Source organism: Arachis stenosperma, chromosome 10 (genome assembly GCF_014773155.1).
Source record: "Arachis stenosperma cultivar V10309 chromosome 10, arast.V10309.gnm1.PFL2, whole genome shotgun sequence".
Lineage (NCBI taxonomy): Eukaryota > Viridiplantae > Streptophyta > Magnoliopsida > Fabales > Fabaceae > Arachis > Arachis stenosperma.
Genome location: NC_080386.1, coordinates 37,318,682 through 37,339,193, shown reverse-complemented (window position 1 = coordinate 37,339,193; position 20,512 = coordinate 37,318,682). Strand labels below are relative to the sequence as shown.

General features: G+C 39.0%; 2 protein-coding genes and 1 non-coding gene across 15 annotated transcripts; 2 read left to right on the top strand and 1 right to left on the bottom strand.

The window, feature by feature from the left end:
* Positions 1–494: 494 nt before the first annotated feature.
* LOC130955486 (uncharacterized) lies at positions 495–6,851 on the bottom strand. 13 transcript variants are annotated; one of them, XM_057882347.1, is made up of 8 exons: positions 6,665–6,826; positions 6,306–6,560; positions 6,047–6,236; positions 5,706–5,813; positions 5,498–5,626; positions 4,514–4,772; positions 4,175–4,351; positions 495–1,018 (listed from the first exon to the last, which is right to left on the bottom strand). In XM_057882347.1, exons 5-8 carry the CDS (start codon positions 5,587–5,589, stop codon positions 935–937), a joined length of 612 nt encoding a protein of 203 aa, XP_057738330.1. In that variant the 5' UTR covers positions 5,590–5,626; positions 5,706–5,813; positions 6,047–6,236; positions 6,306–6,560; positions 6,665–6,826; the 3' UTR covers positions 495–934. The 13 variants fall into 13 exon arrangements, 11 of the variants coding, with proteins under 11 accessions (XP_057738330.1, XP_057738329.1, XP_057738332.1 ...); XM_057882346.1 differs by lacking the exon at positions 6,047–6,236; XM_057882349.1 differs by lacking the exon at positions 6,047–6,236 and having other exon boundaries at positions 4,514–4,730.
* A 611-nt stretch (positions 6,852–7,462) lies between these two features.
* On the top strand, positions 7,463–20,164 carry LOC130956978 (uncharacterized). Its single transcript, XM_057883896.1, has 2 exons — positions 7,463–7,904; positions 18,426–20,164. The coding sequence occupies exons 1-2, from the start codon at positions 7,463–7,465 to the stop codon at positions 20,162–20,164; spliced, it is 2,181 nt and encodes a 726-aa protein (XP_057739879.1).
* Positions 14,359–14,466, top strand: LOC130958844 (small nucleolar RNA R71). The gene has a single exon (XR_009077947.1). It is a non-coding gene; the product is annotated as a small nucleolar RNA R71 (small nucleolar RNA).
* Positions 20,165–20,512: the final 348 nt, after the last annotated feature.

The window sequence follows — 20,512 nt, the reverse complement described above, 5'->3', positions numbered from 1 at the left end:
TCTATAACATAAATACTAATTTATAAATCATCACTCCTAAATATTAAGAATTTTATAAGCAAATTAATCAAGAATATTATAATTTTAGACTTTAACAATAAAAAAAGGTTTTATAAAAAATAAATTTGTAAATACTAAAAATTAAACCCTAAATCATAAACCTAAGAACTTTAACAAAGAATTTATCAAAAATATTATATATGGATTATTATGTCTTCAATAAACGGTTTATCAGCCTAACATGCATTTTCAAAATCTACAATCTTGCATCTTCTATCAATTTCATCAATATTTTTAATAGACTTCTCTGTACAAGTAATCTAAACCAGTCAAAATGTATTTGCACATTTTCGAACTTTATTCAATGGAAGGCATTTCTAGCAATTGTTTTTTATCAATGGTAGCAAGCTATCAGCCTATCACCAAGAAACTCGAGGACCATGCAAATATGCTGCCCAATGTGTTTAAAGTGGTCAATTAATTGGATAACAAACTTTGAATTTGAAAGATCACTCTTAGCGGTCTACAAAAGAACATCAGTCTTACAAAATCCTGCCTGAACAAACTCAGCTGCACTTTTTTGGATCAATATGTCAAACAAAATCCTGCCTGAACAAGTCTTAATGTTGCAATTATATGAATCTTTCAAATAAGACTAATTCTAGTATAACTTAATATATGTCAAACAAAATGTCCATAATAAAGAGTAGTATTAGCCCCATAAAATATATGGAGCAAAAGATATCGTCTTGAATAATATTAGGCAACAACTCAAAGCATTAGATAAAAATTCAAAATCAACTTACAGTTAATCACAGTGAATATAAAAGAAAAAAGCAGGATATGAAATAAGAAAATTTCAAAAAGCATATAAAGACATTGTTAACTTTTAACTTTGCACCTAGATATTGTTACCTTCTAACTCCTTCGTTGATCATGATATCACAATTGAAATGAAGATCCACTCTGAAAAATATAGATGATATGATGGAATATACTTTGTAGGATATTTAAATTTCTGCACCACAAATGTTTATAAAAATGTCACATAAAAAACATAGAAAATAACTTTGGACATATATAGGTTTTTAAAATTAAAGATAATTATTAACAGTATATTTAGTTTTTCTTTTTTAATATAAATTTATCTTTCAAACTGATCAACTTCATGTAATAGCAATACAGATTAAGGATGAAAGCATTAGGAATTTTTTAGTTAGAATATTCACATAACTAAATAACTTCAAATGTTATAGTCGCTCGTTTCAAAATGTACTTCAAATGTTGTAGTCACAGTACCTGCTTTCATATAGAGCAACTCTGCTTAACATAATTTTAGGAAACAAATACACAATTTTTTTTTCTTCGACAAATGCCTCAAGAAGCTTGACTGACTACAAACAAATTAACCCAAGCACACACCTTTTGCATTAAACTACTCCAAACATTAAACCCTAATCCTTAATACCTAAAATCTGCAATTACATGTTTGTGTTAGAACTTAAAAATTGCTTCAAGGAAAAAAAGTAATTTCCCTAAAAGTGGTTCTAAAAGCTTACGCTAATAAGTTATTTTGAACACATCACAAAGTATCTAGTTTTGCCCAATTTTTACATAAAAAAAAAAAAAAACGTTTTCTATTAAAAAATTAATACTCTCTTTCTGAATACAAAAAATGCAATCCACATAGAAGGAAATAAAGAAAGAAGATTTACCAACAGGAAATGGTATTGTTTTAAACCATAGTCTATTATGCATACTAATAGTATTGTTATATGGACTAAAATTAATAATGTTAATACTCCAATGATAATGTAATTCAAAAAGAGGAAAAATATATGATTATAGTTCAAAAACCAAAGAGAGAGAGGAGTCAGCCACAAGTTACCTAAGTGCATCACACCTACTCTCCTTGACTCGCATGCAGAAATTGACTTGCCTACTCTATTTGACTAAAATTTCTTGATATTTCAATCAATCAATCAATCACTCACTCCCTTCATAAAGAAAAGTACCAATATCAAAATTCATAAACACTTCTAAAATCAACAAATGACAACCAATATCAAGATTTATTGATTTAGATAGGGATTAGAAGCATATATACAATTTTACAATTCTTTCATTCTGAGCCATCTTCAATTTCACTTTAACAGTGTGTCTTTTTTCCTGAACTTTGTTATCACCAACCAACCAAGTTGTAACTGTTTCATCCAAAATAAAAAAACTTAAACAACTAATAATATATTATATCATATGATTTGAATATGCTCATTCTAAGCCAAAGAAGGAGGAACATATAATAAATTTTTTAGTAATGATAAAACAAAACTATCAGAACATGGGAAAATCAAGTTTCTATTTTTATCAGTAAAAAATCAAGTATTCATTTAGATTTAACTTTTTCCCCGCAAATCGACTATTCAATCAAAAAAGATTTTATGTTTCTTTGCATAACCAACACACAAACACAAGTTTCAATGCTTTTTTTTTTATCTTCCTATGATTGCATATTTCTTACCAAAACAAACCTTAAGAAAAACTTGAAGACACACATATAAGTTCATTTAAGCAGTAACCGAAAAGAAAATAAGAGAAGATAGAGAAACACATAAAATAGGAAGAGACAACTATGAAAAAGGAAAAAAAACAAAATATAAAATAACTAATTAAAATCAACAAAAAATAATGATGAAAATAAAGACAAAAGAAATACCAACTTAATAGAAAGTCAAACAAAATGAAAGATGAACAAAGAATTAGGTGCAATAACCTACAAATTCCAAATCACAACAATCTCTCGAAGTTAAGGTTTGCTTTTTTTTTTTAATTTTCTTTCTTGATATGCACTGATAGGATTGACAATACCCTAAATACAAACAACTAATCCACGAACACAAACATAGTTATCAGAAAATAAATGAGATAAAAACTAAAATTCACAATGTATATTTCGAAGAGAGCAGATAGAAATGGCCATATCGTGTAAAACAACCTAAGAAAATCAACTGTGCATCTCAAGCCAAAAGTATCCCAAGAATCTACAGCTGCGGAGGATATAAATCACACATAAAAAGAAACACAAAATATTGAAGATTGGAAGATGGGTACAAAGATAAACAGACACCTATGTTTCATTATACCTTGAAAGTTATATATAGGATTTGCTGGTGTTTTTAATTATAATAACACTTTTAGATTCTGATAAAAATGGGTCAAGCCCTAATACAGATATAACATTGAATCATCATAGCCTATATGAATTTAGAGAGAGAGAAATTAAGTACACGATGAAGACATCAAAAAATAAATAAATAAAACAAAATCTAACCCTGCAAAATCAAGTTACACAAAAATAAAGGGAAAAAAAAAAAGAAAAGAAAAGCTAACCCCACAAGATAACAAAAAATTATTGTCAAAATCAGAAGCAGTCAAGCAGAACCACACACCTACCATAGTCCACACACTAGATCTAAAAAAGCTAAACCCCATAAAAAGTATTTAAAAAAATATATTTTAATAAATACCATGGAAATATATCGACAAATTACCCCCACCCATGAAATAAAAACGTGAAAAAGGGAAAAAGTCAAAGTGAAAAGTATACACTGAATTAGTAAAAATTTAGTTCAATGTATCCAATAATTGAATGATGTAGCAACCCAGTTCAAGAAATAAACACAAATGCCCAAATTAGAAAACATGAATATCAATAGTAGCAGCTTGCACAATTAAACAATTCATAAAGGCATTTTTTACCAAACTTTCACATCCCGTGTCACTCTATGATACTGAATAGAAGAACGACATGAGCTTCTTAGATGCAACATTAGTAGTATCATATTATGTCAAGTCAAAATGAAATGAAAGAAAAAAGAGAGTATTAATAATTAGCTTCATGTTTGATCCAAGAGCACGAATAAAGGAATTGTTAAATAACACTTAGAACATTTTACCCAAAACTTTGCGGACATTACACTCTGCGTGACAATTTTCCATCCACCTCTTTAAAAGATTAAAAGATTGAGAAGATATGCTAGTTTGTCAAACAGAACAAGTAAACCATTGAAATATACAATATCAAATCAGCAGCAAATATTCTAAACCATTTAGTTGAAAAATAATTCAATAAATATGGCACGATTGAACTAAAAACAAATTTAGTCATGAATACCTCAATCTCAAATTTTTCATTGACTAACTGCACAGTTTCTTTCAGCATTGATATATCCACATCCCCATTAGGTAGAGATAAAACCATATTATCCAACATTATCCAGGTCAAAGAAGTGTTTGTTTGGAAAGCATAATATAATACTTCTTTAACTTCCTCAAGAGTTCTGGTCTCAACCTGGTAAAAATGAAACAAACTTTTCAAAAATTATGCAAGACATCATAAAAGTGAAAGTTAAGCAAAATTAAAAACTCTTGAATTTTCAAAATAGAAAAGATGCAACAGCCTTTATTCATCAAGTGAATTAAAATTGAAGAAAGGAGAAAGAAAAGACCGCACCAAAGGAGGGTAGAAAAGGAATGACCCAGTCACCGGGAGAGACAAGTGATGGCGGAGCTGACAGAGTAAACTCCCTGACGTCTTGGAAACTCCACCAGCTTCGTTACCACGTCGGATTGCCCGTGCTCCTCGTGATTGGCTCCGATGGTGATGACATCGAGCAGCTGAACGCAGGGTGAATGCGCGAAGTGGCTCGGAATCAAGATCCAGTATTTCCCTAAAGTAACTTCGGTGAGAGGTTGAAGGTAAAGCATTGGAACTACGAGGTTTCACACCAATGGTCGTGAAATTGGACGAAGAAAGGGTAAGAAGGGAAGGAAAAGAGAGGAAGATCCAATAAAAGTAAGCTAAAACATACCCTACAAAAGATCTCGGTAAATAAAAGTTAACCATGTATAAGAAGATCCTAAGAGTTGATAAAAAGCAATGCACAAAAAACATGCAAACAAGAAAGAAAGGTTGATTGATATATGAAACTTCTAGCAAAATATCTTATCAGAGAGGATACAAAAATAAATATTCTATAAGAAATGAGGAAGCAATTCATTCACAACTCAGAAACTAAACTAAATAGAAATAATGTCTATTCAATCTAGTAGGTAGAAATCCCTTGCCTTGAAAACATAAAGAAGGAAGAATCACCTCATGATGACCAAAACCAGTATTGAGCATACCAACCACATGGTGCAAGGTATTCAGGAAAGCAAAAAGAAGACACAAATGACATGAAAATCAAAGAACTAAGCATCACAAAGACAACCTACCATAATAAGTAATCATAGTAATTAATCGAGAACAAATACAAAAGATTTCTATTTCCCCCAAGAAATGTGGCAAAAAATCTGTTGAACAAGAACCCTAAATACCCAATTGATTTCCGTTGAAACACAAAATTGAATGAAAATAAGAGAGAGTAAATACCATGGCAAGCCATAAACACAGGATTATGAGATCAAAGAACTAAGCATCACAGAGACAACCTACCATAATAAGTAATCATAGTAATTAATCGAGAAAATATGTGTCAAACACGGCAGAGAGTGTTTCAGATTGCACTTGTCTCCTCTCCATAACATCTAGGGCAAATGATGCAGCCTTGTAGTCAGCTTCAACCTACAGAAAGCATCAATTCAATCTTATCTCAAACAATAACCAGAACAATCATAATAAGTGATTTATATATAAAAATTACCTCCACTTTTGTCTTATAGATCAATTCATGCTTACTTCATTTTTGTGTCATTATATGAGAGAACTGATTTGATGCCCCATGTTTATTCTCTTCTTATTTTTCTTGTTTCTAAATAGAAAATTGACAAAGTACAGAATTCAAACACAAAATAGAACTAAATGAATCAACAACTCCCATAAGAAACGAAACCCATTCAATGGAATCAGGATGCAACTGACAATTATTAGCCTTGATATAAGTTAATTATTATAAATAAAACAGCTCAAACCCTGGGCAAAGAAAACGCAGTTGAAAACCCCAAATAAAAAAGATTTAGAAGCAGGGATCGAGAAAATCCGAACATGAGGGGGACGCCAGTTGAGATCTCGGACCAGAATGTGTCAACCAGGTTGTTGAGGTTCCAAAGAGCGTCACTCGTTTAGAGTCACCAGAATCCCACCGGTCAGGCGACAAATTCGAGTAGCTATGTTTAGGATTGTGGGTGGGGATCGTAGCCATTGGTGATCTCAGAACAATATAGGAAGATACGAACTGGAAGGGAAAAATCGGGTTGAAGAGCTAGGGTTTGGGAGAGAGAGAGAGAGAGAGAGAGAGAGAAACCTTTCAAACTGCTTCGCCACGCTGGTGCTCGTGATCTCGTTCAGATATGCCGAAGAAGAAGCCCATTGCGGCGCCGGTAACGGCAACACCGCAGGAGATGGCGATGATGGCAGAAGGTGAGTACTCAGGAATCGGAAGAACCACTCTATTGTCGTTCATCTTGCGCCTCTTGGTCGAACTCCCTCCTCCGTGCAGGCATATTGAGAACCCCATCTGGCCACCTCTCGATTCCAACGACATCTTTGCTCACCAATTCTTCACGAATATTCATCCTCCAAAGCCAAAAGAGGATTAAGTCGAAGAAATCATTAAAATAAGAAAGAGTGAGATAAAAGTTCAGCGGAGCAGAGCCAGCTTACCAATGACGCAGAATAGTAGAGAAGTAAATCATAGCGTATCCTGACTCCTGAGAGTCACAATTGTGCAAACCAGAAGCATCTGTCATCTCACAACCACTACGGATGACAAATTCGCAGAGAGAGAGAAGAGACCTAGGTTGTACCAACTAGAGAGACGATGAAAATGAGAAACATACATGAGTCGGCTGATTAATTTAAATATGGAAAAGTGATTTGGAAAAATATGGAGCAATTGTGTGTATTACACAGAGATGGACGTATCAGATGAAATGCACAGCACGCAGGGGGCGTAGTGCATACATCACGTGGGGGGCGTGGAAGCTAGGTGGCAAGCTGTGGTTGAGCCACCTAGGCAGCACGCAGGGGGCGTGCTTAGTCAGCACGCAGGGGGCGTGCTGACGTGGCGAAATTTGGTTGGCCCGTTGCTGCACCACGTGGGGGGCATGCTGCGTCAGCACGTCGGTGGCGTGCTGACGTGGCGAAAGGTGATTGGTCCAAGTGTGAACCACGTGGGGGGCGTGGTAAGTTCACCGCTCTATATAAGGTAGAGCTCGATAGTGTTTTCCATACTGAGTGAGTGAGATTGAGTGAGATTTGAGTGTGTTGTGAGGATTCTTTGATGCTGTAGTTGGTGTAATGGAGGACACCGCAAATTTGGTGGTTGGTGAGATAATACGTAATACTCATGAGGGAGTGAGGTTTGTGTCACAAAATTCGTTTTCGTTTGTGGTTCCATGCACGATGACGTTAATGGAGCTGCAGAACGGCCTATGTCAAAGCATGTAGAATGGTACGTTAATGAGAGTGAGCAGAATTCTGTACCGAAATCCGGTTGTGGTTTTTGGTGGCCTAATACAGTTTGATACCATTCCGATCACGGATGAAGCGAGTATGCAGAATATGTTTCAAATTCACCGGCAGACTTATATGAGACACCCACAGATTGAGTTGTACGTTGAGTTTGAAGCTGAAGAGGCAGTAGCGATCCAAAATGATATAGATGTAAATGATGATATAACTACAGTGTACGAAGATATGAATAGTGACAGCGAAGAGGACTTCGAAGCCACTTATGAAGCCGGCGATGAAGATGAGGATGGTGATGTGGGAGTTGAGGCAGCAGTGGAGAATGTAGTGGTTCGTCCCTCGAGCAGTCAACCGATGGGCGTTCCACCTTTTATGTGTGAGTCGGATCTCGACGCCATGCATGCCCCCGAGTTTCCGGAATATGCAAACAGAGGTACGTGTTGACTAAATAAGAAGTTTTTGTTACTTTATACCTTGGAGTGTGCAATAAACGATGATTTCGGCTTTCTGTAGGTATTGCTGATCCTGAGGACGGAGAGTTCCGAATTGGAATGGAATACAGCTCTAGAAAGTCGGTCGTTTGGTGCGCGCGAAATTGTGAACAATACTTTTTCACAACTCTCATAATCCCTGGTCATGAACTCCAAGAACTTGGTGGTTCAATTCCATGGCATTACACAACTTCGCACAACTAACCAGCAAGTGCACTGGGTCGTCCAAGTAATACCTTACGTGAGTAAGGGTCGATCCCACGGAGATTGTTAGCATTGAAGCAAGCTATGGTCATCTTGTAAATCTTAGTCAGGCAAACTCAAATGTATATGATGATGAACGAAAATAACATAGAAGATAAAGATAGTGATACTTATGTATATCATTGGTGTAAGAGCTTCAGACAAGCGTATGAAGATGCCTTCCCTTCCGTCTCTCTGCTTTCCTACTGCCTTCATCCAATCCTTTCTTACTCCTTTCCATGGCAAGCTCGTGTAGGGTTTCACTGTTGTCAGCAGCTACCTCCCATCCGCGCAGTGAAAGCTAATGCACGCACTCTGTCACAGTGCTGCCAATCACCGGTTTGGTTCCCTCCCCTACCGGAATAGAATCACTCTTTTGCGTCTGTCACTAACGCCCAGTAGGTTACAGGTTTGAAGCACGTCACAGTCATTCAATCATTGAATCCTACTCAGAATACCACAGACAAGGTTAGACCTTCCGGATTCTCTTGAATGCTGCCATCAGGTCCTGCCTATACCACGAAGACTCTGATCTCACGGAATGGCTGGCTCGTTTGTCAGGCGAGCACTCGGTTGTCAGGCGATCAACCATGCATCGTGCAATCAGGAATCCAAGAGATATTCACTAAGCCTCAGATGCTTGTAGAACAAGAATGGTTGTCAGTCACCTTGTTCATGGGTGAGAATGGTGATGGGCGTCAATCATCACCTTCATCATGTTGAAGAACAAGTGATATCTTGGACAAAGAACAAGCGGAATTGAATGGAAGAACAATAGTAATTGCATTAATACTCGAGGTACAGCAGAGCTCCACACCTTAATCTATGGTGTGTAGAAACTCCACCGTTGAAAATACATAAGAACAGGGTCTAGGCATGGCCGAATGGCCAGCCTCCCAAAGGTCTAAGATAGCATAAAACAAAGATAGCTACCAAAAGTCCTAGATGTTTCTATACAATAGTAAAAGGTCCTACTTATAGAAAACTAGTACATAGATGAGTAAATGACATAAAAATCCACTTCCGGGCCCACTTGGTGTGTGTTTGGGCTGAGCAATGAAGAAATTTCGTGTAGAGACTCTCCTTGGAGTTAAACGCCAGCTTTAGTGCCAGTTTGGGCGTTTAACTCCCAATTAGGTGCCAGTTCCGGCGTTTAACGCTTAAATTTCTTGAGGTGACTTTGAACGCCGGTTTGGGCCATCAAATCTTGGGCAAAGTATGGACTATTATATATTGCTGGAAAGCCCAGGATGTCTACTTTCCAACGCCGTTGAGAGCGCGCCAATTGGGCTTCTGTAGCTCCAGAAAATCCACTTCGAGTGCAGGGAGGTCAGAATCCAACAGCATCTGCAGTCCTTTTGAGTCTCTGGATCAGATTTTTGCTCAGGTCCCTCAATTTCAGCCAGAAAATACCTGAAATCACAGAAAAACACACAAAATCATAGTAAAGTCTAGAAAAGTAAATTTTAACTAAAAACTAATAAAAATATACTAAAAACTAACTAGATCATACTAAAAATATACTAAAAACAATGCCAAAAAGTGTACAAATTATCCGCTCATCACAACACCAAACTTAAATTGTTGCTTGTCCCCAAGCAACTGAAAATCAAATAAGATAAAAAGAAGAGAATATGCAATGAACTCTAAAAACATCTATGAAGATCAGTATTAATTAGATGAGCGGGGCTTTTAACTTTTTGTCTCTGAATAGTTTTGGCATCTCACTCTATCCTTTGGAATTCAGAATGATTGGCTTCTTTAGGAACTTAGAATCCAGATAGTGTTAATGATTCTCCTAGTAAAGTATGATGATTCTTGAACATAGCTATTTATTGAGTCTTGGCTGTGGCCCAAAGCACTCTGTCTTCCAGTATTACCACCGGATACATACATGCCACAGACACATAATTGGGTGAACCTTTTCAGATTGTGACTCAGCTTTGCTAAAGTCCCCAATTAGAGGTGTCCAGGGTTCTTAAGCACACTCTTATTTGCCTTGGATCACAACTCTTATTTCTTTCTTTTTCTTTCTTTTTTTTCGGTTTTTTTTTTTTCGTTTGCTTTTTCCCTTTTTTTTTTTTTTGCTTTTTCTTGCTTCAAGAATCATTTCTAATGATTTTTCAGATCCTCAGTAACATGTCTCCTTTTTCATCATTCTTTCAAGAGTCAACATTCATGAACCACAAATTCAAAAGACATATGCACTGTTCAAGCATACATTCAGAGAACAAAAGTGTTGCCACCACATCAAAATAATTAAACTATTATAAAATTCAGAATTCATGCAATTCTTTCCTTTTCAATTAAGCACGTTTTTATTCAAGAAAGGTGATGGATTCATAGGACATTCATAACTTTAAGGCATAGACACTAAGACACTAATGATCACAAGACACAAACATGGATAACCATAAGCATAAAAATCGAAAAACAGAAGAATAAAGAACAAGGAAATCAAGGAACGGGTCCACCTTAGTGATGGCGGCTCTTTCTTGCTCTTGAAGATCCTATGGAGTGCTTGAGCTCCTCAATGTCTCTTCCTTGTCTTTGTTGCTCCTCCCTCATGATTCTTTGGTCTTCTCTAATTTCATGGAGGAGAATGGAGTGTTCTTGATGCTCCACCCTTAGTTGTCCCATGTTGGAACTCAATTCTCCTAGGGAGGTGTTTAATTGCTCCCAATAATTTTGTGGAGGAAAGTGCATCCCTTGAGGACTCTCAGGGATCTCATGGTGAGAGGGGTCTCTTGTGTACTCCATCCTTTTCTTGGTGATGGGCTTGTCCTCATCAATGGGGGTATCTCCCTCTATGTCAACTCCAACTGAATAACAAATGTGACAAATGAGGTGAGGAAAGGCTAACCTTGCCAAGGTGGAGGTCTTGTCCGCCACCTTATAGAGTTCTTGGGCTATAACCTCATGAACCTCTATTTCTTCTCCAATCATGATGCTATGAATCATGATGGCCCGGTCTATGGTAACTTCGGACCGGTTGCTAGTGGGAATGATTGAACGTTGTATGAACTCTAACCATCCTCTAGCCACGGGCTTGAGGTCATGCCTTCTCAATTGAACCGGCTTTCCTCTTGAATCTTGCTTCCATTGTGCGCCCTCTTCACATATGGTTGTGAGGACTTGGTCCAACCTTTGATCAAAGTTGACCCTTCTAGTGTAAGGATGCTCATCTCCTTGCATCATAGGCAAGTTGAACGCCACCCTCACACTCTCCGGACTAAAATCCAAGTATTTCCCCCGAACCATAGTGAGATAATTCTTTGGATTCGGGTTCACACTTTGGTCATGGTTCTTGGTGATCCATGCATTGGCATAGAACTCTTGAACCATCAAGATTCCGACTTGTTGAATGGGGTTGGTGAGTACTTCCCAACCTCTTCTTCGGATCTCATGGCGGATCTCCGGATATTTACCCTTTTTGAGTGAAAAGGGGACCTCGGGGATCACCTTCTTCAAGGCCACAACTTCATAGAAGTGGACTTGATGCACCCTTGAGAGGAATCTATCCATCTCCCATGACTCGGAGGTGGAAGCTTTTGCCTTCCCTTTCCTCTTTTTAGAGGTTTCTCCGGCCTTGGATGCCATAAATGGTTATGAAAAAGCAACGCTTTTACCACACCAAACTTAAAATGTTTGCTCGTCCTCGAGCAAAAGAGGAAAGAAGAGAGTAGAAGAAGAAGAAATGAGGAAGAGGGGGAAGGTGGTGTGTTCGGCCAAGAAGGGTAAGAAAGGGTGTTTAGATTGTGTGAAAATGAAGGGTTGAAGAAGGGTATATATAGGAGAGAGGGGGGTAATGGTTCGGCCATGGAGGGTGGGTTTGGGAGGGAAAGTGGTTTGAATTTGAAGGGTGAGGTTGGTGGGGATTTATGAAGGATGGATGTGAGTGGTGAAGAGAAAGATGGGATTTGATAGGTGAAAGGTTTTTGGGGAAGAGGTATTGAGGTGATTGGTGAATGGGGGAAGAAGAGAGAGAGAGTGATGGTGGGGTCCTGTGGGGTCCACAGATCCTGTGGTGTCAAGGAAAAGTCATCCCTGCACCAAATGTTGCTCAAAATCACGTTTTGAGCTATTTCTGGCGTTAAACGCCGGGCTGGTGCCCATTCCTGGCGTTTAACGCCAGGTTGTTGCCCTTTACTGGCGTTTAACGCCAGTCTGGTGCCCCTTTCTGGCGTTAAACGCCCAGAATGGTGCCAGACTGGGCGTTAAACGCCCAACAGCTAGCATTACTGGCGTCTGAACGCCAGCTTCTTCTTCTCCAGGGTGTGCTGTTTTTCTTCCTGTTTTTCATTCTGTTTTTGCTTTTTTCATTGTTTTTGTGACTTCTTATGATCATCAACCTACAAAAAAGATAAAGTAACAAAAGAAAATAGTTAACCATAAAACATTGGGTTGCCTCCCAACAAGCGCTTCTTTAATGTCATTAGCTTGACAGAGGACTCTCATGGAGCCTCAGAAATGCTCAGAACCGTGTTGGAACCTCCCAACACCAAACTTAGAGTTTGAATGTGGGGGTTCAACACCAAACTTAGAGTTTGGTTGTGGCCTCCCAACACCAAACTTAGAGTTTGACTGTGGGGGCTCTGCTTGGCTCTGTTTTGAGAGAAGCTCTTCATGTTTCCTCTCCATGATGATAGAGGGATGTCCTTGGGCCTTAAACACCAAGGATTCTTCATTCACTTGAATGATCAACTCTCCTCTATCAACATCAATCACAGCCTTTGCTGTGGCTAGGAAGGGTCTGCCAAGGATGATGGATTCATCCATGCACTTCCCAGTCTCTAGGACTATGAAATCAGTAGGGATGTAATGGTCCTCAATCTTCACCAAAACATTCTCTACAAGTCCATGAGCTTGTTTTCTTGAATTGTCTGCCATCTCTAATGAGATTCTTGCAGCTTACACCTCAAGGATCCCTAATTTCTCCATTACAGAGAGGGGCATGAGGTTTACACTTGACCCTAAGTCACACAAGGCCTTCTTGAAGGTCATGGTGCCTATGGTACAAGGTATAGAAAACTTCCCAGGATCCTGCCTCTTTTGAGGCAGTTTCTGCCTAGACAAGTCATCCAGTTCTTTGGTGAGCAAGGGAGGTTCATCCTCCCAAGTCTCATTTCCAAATAACTTGTCATTCAGTTTCATGATTGCTCCAAGGTATTTAGCAACTTGCTCTTCAGTGACATACTCATCCTCTTCAGAGGAAGAATACTCATCAGAGCTCATGAATGGCAGAAGTAAGTCCAATGGAATCTCTATGGTCTCATTTTGAGCCTCAGATTCCCATTGTTCCTCATTGAGGAACTCAGAGGAGATTGGTACACGCCCACTGAGGTCTTCCTCAGTGGCGTCCTCCTCCTCTCTTTCCTCTCCATATTCGGCCATGTCTATGGCTTTGCACTCTCCTTTTGGATTTTCTTCTGTATTACTTGGGAGAGTGCTAGGAGGGAGTTCAGTAACTTTCTTGCTCAGCTGACCCACTTGTCCTTCCAAATTTCTGATGGAGGACCTTGTTTCATTCATGAAACTTTAAGTGGTCTTTATTAGATCAGAGACCATTGTTGCTAAGTCAGAAGTATTCTGCTTAGAACTCTCTGTCTGTTGCTGAGAAGATGATGGAAAAGGCTTGCCATTGCTAAACCTGTTTCTTCCACCATTATTGTTATTGAAACCTTGTTGAGGTCTCTCTTGATTCTTCCATGAGAAATTGGGGTGATTTCTCCATGAAGAATTGTAGGTGTTTCCATAGGGTTCTCCTAGGTAATTCACCTCTTCCATTGAAGGGTTCTCAGGATCATAGGCTTCTTCCTCAGATGAAGCTTCCTTAGTACTGCTTGGTGCATTTTGCATTCCAGACAGACTTTGAGAAATCAAATTGACTTGTTGAGTCAATATCTTGTTCTGAGCCAATATGGCATTCAGAGTGTCAATCTCAAGAACTACTTTCTTCTGACTAGTCCCATTGTTCACAGGATTTCTTTCAGAAGTGTACATGAATTGGTTATTTGCAACCATTTCAATCAATTCTTGAGCTTCTGCAGGCGTCTTCTTCAGATGAAGAGATCCTCCAGCAGAGCTATCCAAAGACATCTTGGATAGTTCAGAGAGACCATCATAGAAAATACCTATGATGCTCCATTCAGAAAGCATGTCTGAAGGACATATTCTGATTAATTGTTTGTATCTTTCCCAAGCTTCATAGAGGGATTCTCCATCCTTCTGTCTGAAGGTTTGGACTTCCACTCTAAGCTTACTCCATCTTTGTGGTGGAAAGAACTTTGCCAAGAAGGCATTGACCAGCTTTTCCCAAGAGTCCAGGCTTTCTTTAGGTTGAGAATCCAACCATATTCTAGCTCTGTCTCTTACAGCAAAAGGGAATAGCATCAGTCTATAGACCTCAGGGTTAACCCCATTAGTCTTGACTGTGTCACAAATTTGCAAGAATTCAGCTAAAAACTGATGAGGATCTTCCATTGGAAGTCCATGGAACTTGCAATTCTGTTGCATTAGAGAAACTAATTGAGGCTTAAGCTCAAAGTTGTTTGCTCCAATGGCAGGGATAGAGATGCTTCTCCCATAGAAATCAGGAGTAGGTGCAGTGAAGTCACCCAGCACCTTCCTTGCATTGTTGGCATTGTTGTTGTTTTCGGCTGCCATGTGTTCTTCTTCCTTGAAGAATTCGGTCAGGTCCTCTAAAGAGAGTTGTGCCTTGGCTTCTCTTAGCTTTCTCTTCAAGGTTCTCTCGGATTCAGGGTCAGCTTCAACAAGAATGCCTTTGTCTCTGCTCCTGCTCATATGAAAGAGGAGAGAAAAAGAAAATGTGGAATCCTCTATGTCACAGTATAGAGATTCCTTGAAGTGTCAGAGGAAAAGAGAAATAGTAAGAAGAAGGAGAAGAAGAATTCGAACTTTAATTAGATAAGGTTCGAATTGTGCATTTAGAAGGAGTGGTACTCCATAAATAGAAGGATGTGGGAAGGAGGGAAGAGAATTTTCGAAAATTCAATTAAAAGATTTTGAAAACATTTTGAAAATTTGATTGATAATTTTCGAAAATTAAAAGTGAAAAAGAAATCAAGTGATTTTTTAAAAAAGATTTTGAAATTAGAAATTAAAAAGATTTGATTGAAAACTATTTTGAAAAAGATGTGGTTAAAAAGATTTAATTGAAAAGTTATGGTTTTAAAAAGATGTGATTGAGAAGATATGATTTGAAAACAATTTTAAAAGATATGATTTGAAAACAATTTGAAAAGATATGATTTTAAAAATTAATGACTTGCCTAACAAGAAAAGATATGATTCAAACATAAAACCTTCCTCAACAGAAAAGGCAAAAAATGTTCAATCAAATCATTAATTGTTAGTAAGTATCTTTGAAAAAGGAAAAAAATTGATTTTGAAAACATTTGATTGAAAAGATATGATTTGAAAAAGATTTGGTTTTGAAAAACTTTGAAAACTTGAAAAAAATTGATTTTGAAAACAAAATCTTCCCCCTAGCACCATCCTGGCGTTAAACGCCCAGAATGGTATACATTCTGGCGTTTAACGCCCAAAATGCTACCTCTTTGGGCGTTAAACGCCCAACCAGGTGCCCTGGCTGGCGTTTAAACGCCAGTCTGCCTTCTTCACTGGGCATTTTTGAATGCTCAGCTTTTTCTGTATAATTCCTCTGCAGTATGTTCTGAATCTTCAATTCTTTGTATCATTGACTTGAAAGGACACAAATTAAAAATATTTTTGGATTTTTAATAATCAAAATGCAAAAGGAATCAATTAACAATGCATGCAAGACACCAAACTTAGCAGTTTGTATACTACTGACACTAACAATATGAGAATGCATATGAGACACACAAAATACTTCAAGTCAATAGAATTCAAAGATTAGAACACAAAAATCATCAAGAATTACTTGAGGATCCTTAAGACACATGAATGAATGCATGCAATTGACACTAAACTTAAGATGAGACACTAGACTTAAGCAGGAAACATCAAATATTTTTGGTTTTTATGATTTTGTAAATTTTTTTTTTCGAAAATTAAGTGGAAAAAGGTATCGAAATTCTTAATGAGAATTCCAGGAATCAGTGCAATGCTAGTCTAAGACTCCGGTCCAGGAATTAGACATGGCTTCACAGCCAGCCAAGCTTTCAAAGAAAGCTTCGGTCCAAAACACTAGACATGACCAAAGGTCAGCCAAATCTTAGCAGATCACTGCTCCAAAAGCAAAATTGATGAAAATCAACACGCTCCTGTGGTGATAAGTTGAAACCTCGGTCCAATCAGATTAGACATGGCTTCTCAGCCAGCCAGATTTCAACAAATCATCATGAAACTCTAGAATTCATCTTCAAGAATTTCGAAAAAAATAAATACCTAATCTAAGCAACAAGATGAACCGTCAGTTGTCCAAACTAGAACAATCCCAGGCATTGTTACCAAAAGCTTGCTCAAAACTTGAACAATCCCCGGCAACGGCGCCAAAAACTTGGTGCGCGCGAAATTGTGAACAATACTTTTTCACAACTCTCATAATCCCTGGTCATGAACTCCAAGAACTTGGTGGTTCAATTCCATAGCATTACACAACTTCGCACAACTAACCAGCAAGTGCACTAGGTCGTCCAAGTAATACCTTACGTGAGTAAGGGTCGATCCCACGGAGATTGTTAGCATTGAAGCAAGCTATGGTCATCTTGTAAATCTTAGTCAGGCAAACTCAAATGTATATGATGATGAACGAAAATAACATAGAAGATAAAGATAGTGATACTTATGTATATCATTGGTGTAAGAGCTTCAGACAAGCGTATGAAGATGCCTTCCCTTCCGTCTCTCTGCTTTCCTACTGCCTTCATCCAATCCTTTCTTACTCCTTTCCATGGCAAGCTCGTGTAGGGTTTCACTGTTGTCAGCAGCTACCTCCCATCCGCGCAGTGAAAGCTAATGCACGCACTCTGTCACAGTGCTGCCAATCACCGGTTTGGTTCCCTCCCCTACCGGAATAGAATCACTCTTTTGCGTCTGTCACTAACGCCCAGTAGGTTACAGGTTTGAAGCACGTCACAGTCATTCAATCATTGAATCCTACTCAGAATACCATAGACAAGGTTAGACCTTCCGGATTCTCTTGAATGCTGCCATCAGGTCCTGCCTATACCACGAAGACTCTGATCTCACGGAATGGCTGGCTCGTTTGTCAGGCGAGCACTCGGTTGTCAGGCGATCAACCATGCATCGTGCAATCAGGAATCCAAGAGATATTCACTAAGCCTCAGATGCTTGTAGAACAAGAATGGTTGTCAGTCACCTTGTTCATGGGTGAGAATGGTGATGGGCGTCAATCATCACCTTCATCATGTTGAAGAACAAGTGATATCTTTGATAAAGAACAAGCGGAATTGAATGGAAGAACAATAGTAATTGCATTAATACTCGAGGTACAGCAGAGCTCCACACCTTAATCTATGGTGTGTAGAAACTCCACCGTTGAAAATACATAAGAACAGGGTCTAGGCATGGCCGAATGGCCAGCCTCCCAAAGGTCTAAGATAGCATAAAACAAAGATAGCTACCAAAAGTCCTAGATGTTTCTATACAATAGTAAAAGGTCCTACTTATAGAAAACTAGTACATAGATGAGTAAATGACATAAAAATCCACTTCCGGGCCCACTTGGTGTGTGTTTGGGCTGAGCAATGAAGAAATTTCGTGTAGAGACTCTCCTTGGAGTTAAGCCAGTTTGGGCGTTTAACTCCCAATTAGGTGCCAGTTCCGGCGTTTAACGCTGGAATTTCTTGAGGTGACTTTGAACGCCGGTTTGGGCCATCAAATCTTGGGCAAAGTATGGACTATTATATATTGCTGGAAAGCCCAGGATGTCTACTTTCCAACGCCGTTGAGAGCGCGCCAATTGGGCTTCTGTAGCTCTAGAAAATCCACTTCGAGTGCAGGGAGGTCAGAATCCAACAGCATCTGCAGTCCTTTTGAGTCTCTGGATCAGATTTTTGCTCAGGTCCCTCAATTTCAGCCAGAAAATACCTGAAATCACAGAAAAACACACAAACTCATAGTAAAGTCCAGAAAAGTGAATTTTAACTAAAAACTAATAAAAATATACTAAAAACTAACTAGATCATACTAAAAATATACTAAAAACAATGCCAAAAAGTGTACAAATTATCCGCTCATCATCGTTGCAGCAATTAGAAGTTTCACTATATCTAGAGGAGTTGACTATGATGTGTTTGAGTCTGAGCCACAGACGTTCTACGCAAAATGCAAGATGTACGGGCGTGGATGTGACTGGCTTATCCGAGCCAGCTTGATACGGAGAAAAGGTTGTTGGGAGATACGCAGATACAACGGTAGGCACACGTGCACCATCGGAACGATTTCACAAGATCATTCCAAGTTGGACTCAGATACAGTTGCTGAGGCTATAAGGCCGTTGGTCGAGACGGACCCGTCCATCAAGGTGAAATCTATAATTGCGGAAGTCCAGTCAAGGTTCAACTATACCATCAGTTATCGAAAGGCTTGGTTGGCAAAGCAGAAGTCAGTTGCCATCGTTTTCGGTGATTGGGAGGAATCTTACCAAGCATTGCCGTGGTGGCTCTCGGTCATGGTGCAGAAGATTCCTGGTTCAGTTGTCCAAATAGAAACACGACCACTCTACAACGGGAACGAGGAGGCACAAGGTGTAAAAATACTTCATCGTGTATTTTGGAGTTTCAATCCATGCATTAGGGCATTCAGGCATTGCAAGCCCCTGGTTCAGGTTGACGGCACACACCTATACAGAAAATACAAAGGTACACTTCTAGTCGCTGTTGCACAAGATGGGAACCAGAACATTGTGCCTATCGCCTTTGCCTTGGTGGAAGGTGAGACAGCTGATGCGTTGCACTTCTTCCTCAGGAATCTGCGAACGTATGTTGTTAGAAAAGACGGTGTGGGTATGATCTCAGACCGGCATGAGTCAATACGGGCAGCAATTAATCGTTCCGGTGGTGACTGGCAACCTCCAAGAGCATGGTGGATGTTTTGTATAAGACACATCGCCAGTAACTTCTTAAGGGCATTCAAAGTCCCTCACTTGCAGAAGCTTGTTGTCAATATAGGGTATTCAAGAACGGTGGAGGAGTACAATATCAACTATAAGAGGTTGGAAGAGCGAGGCGAGGCATATGCCAGGTGGTGCGATGCCATCGGACTCAGACATTGGGTATTGGCATTCGACGAGGGACATCGATGGGGCCATATGACAACAAACCTTGTGGAGTGTATTAACTCAGTGTTGAAGGGTGCCCGTAATCTACCTGTGTTGACGCTGGTCCGAGCAACATATTATAGGTTAAATGAACTCTTTACGCGGAAGAGTGCGGAGTCTCACGAACGCAAGCGTGCTGGATTTACGTACTCCGCATTTGCGCAACAGCGGATAGAAGCAAGTATGCAACAGGCTGGGAACATAGTTGTGCACCGCTTTGATAGAAGAAATGAGGTGTTTGAGGTGCGCGAAATGACTACTGGAAAGGTGTTAGTTGTTGATCTAGCGCGACGGACGTGTGACTGTGGGCACTTTCAGGTTAAACGAATACCATGTCGCCATGTTATTGCTTGCTGTGCTAACCAGCGGCTTGATTGGCAGTTGTATGTGCATGATGTGTACAAGATGACGGAAGTTCGTAAGGTTTATAGGTTTGAGTTCACACCCTTAGGAGATCCTGAGACATGGCCTGCTTATGAGGGACCCACATTGGTCGCTAATCCCGCACTGAGGCGAACGTCTAAAGGCAGGCCCAAACTGACCCGATACCTGAATGAAATGGACTCACGTGACATGCGTGGTCCTCGGATATGCCGTCTCTGTGGTGCTCAGGGTCATAGTCGGAGTAGGTGTCCGCAGCGTGCTGGACCGAGTGGTGTTGGTTCATAGTTTAGTTTACTCATGTTTGTACTTTTTAATTTGCATTTCGTCAGTTAGTGCTTTTATTATCATTCGTGTTTGTACTTTTTTATTTGTATTTTTCAAATGAAGTCTATCCATTGATATCTAAATGTCTGCTTAATATTGTCATTAACTGATTTCATTAAGTTAATATACAAAAAAGGGAACTACAGGTTACATAAGTTACCAAAGCAAACATTAAACACGAATTACATTAACTTAACTCTGAAAATAAAATCTAGATAACCTAAACCGAAGCTCACTTCTTTCCACCAAAGTACCTCAGTCCCTTACCCATAATGCCCAGACTGAACCGCGATGGAGTATACCTATCAG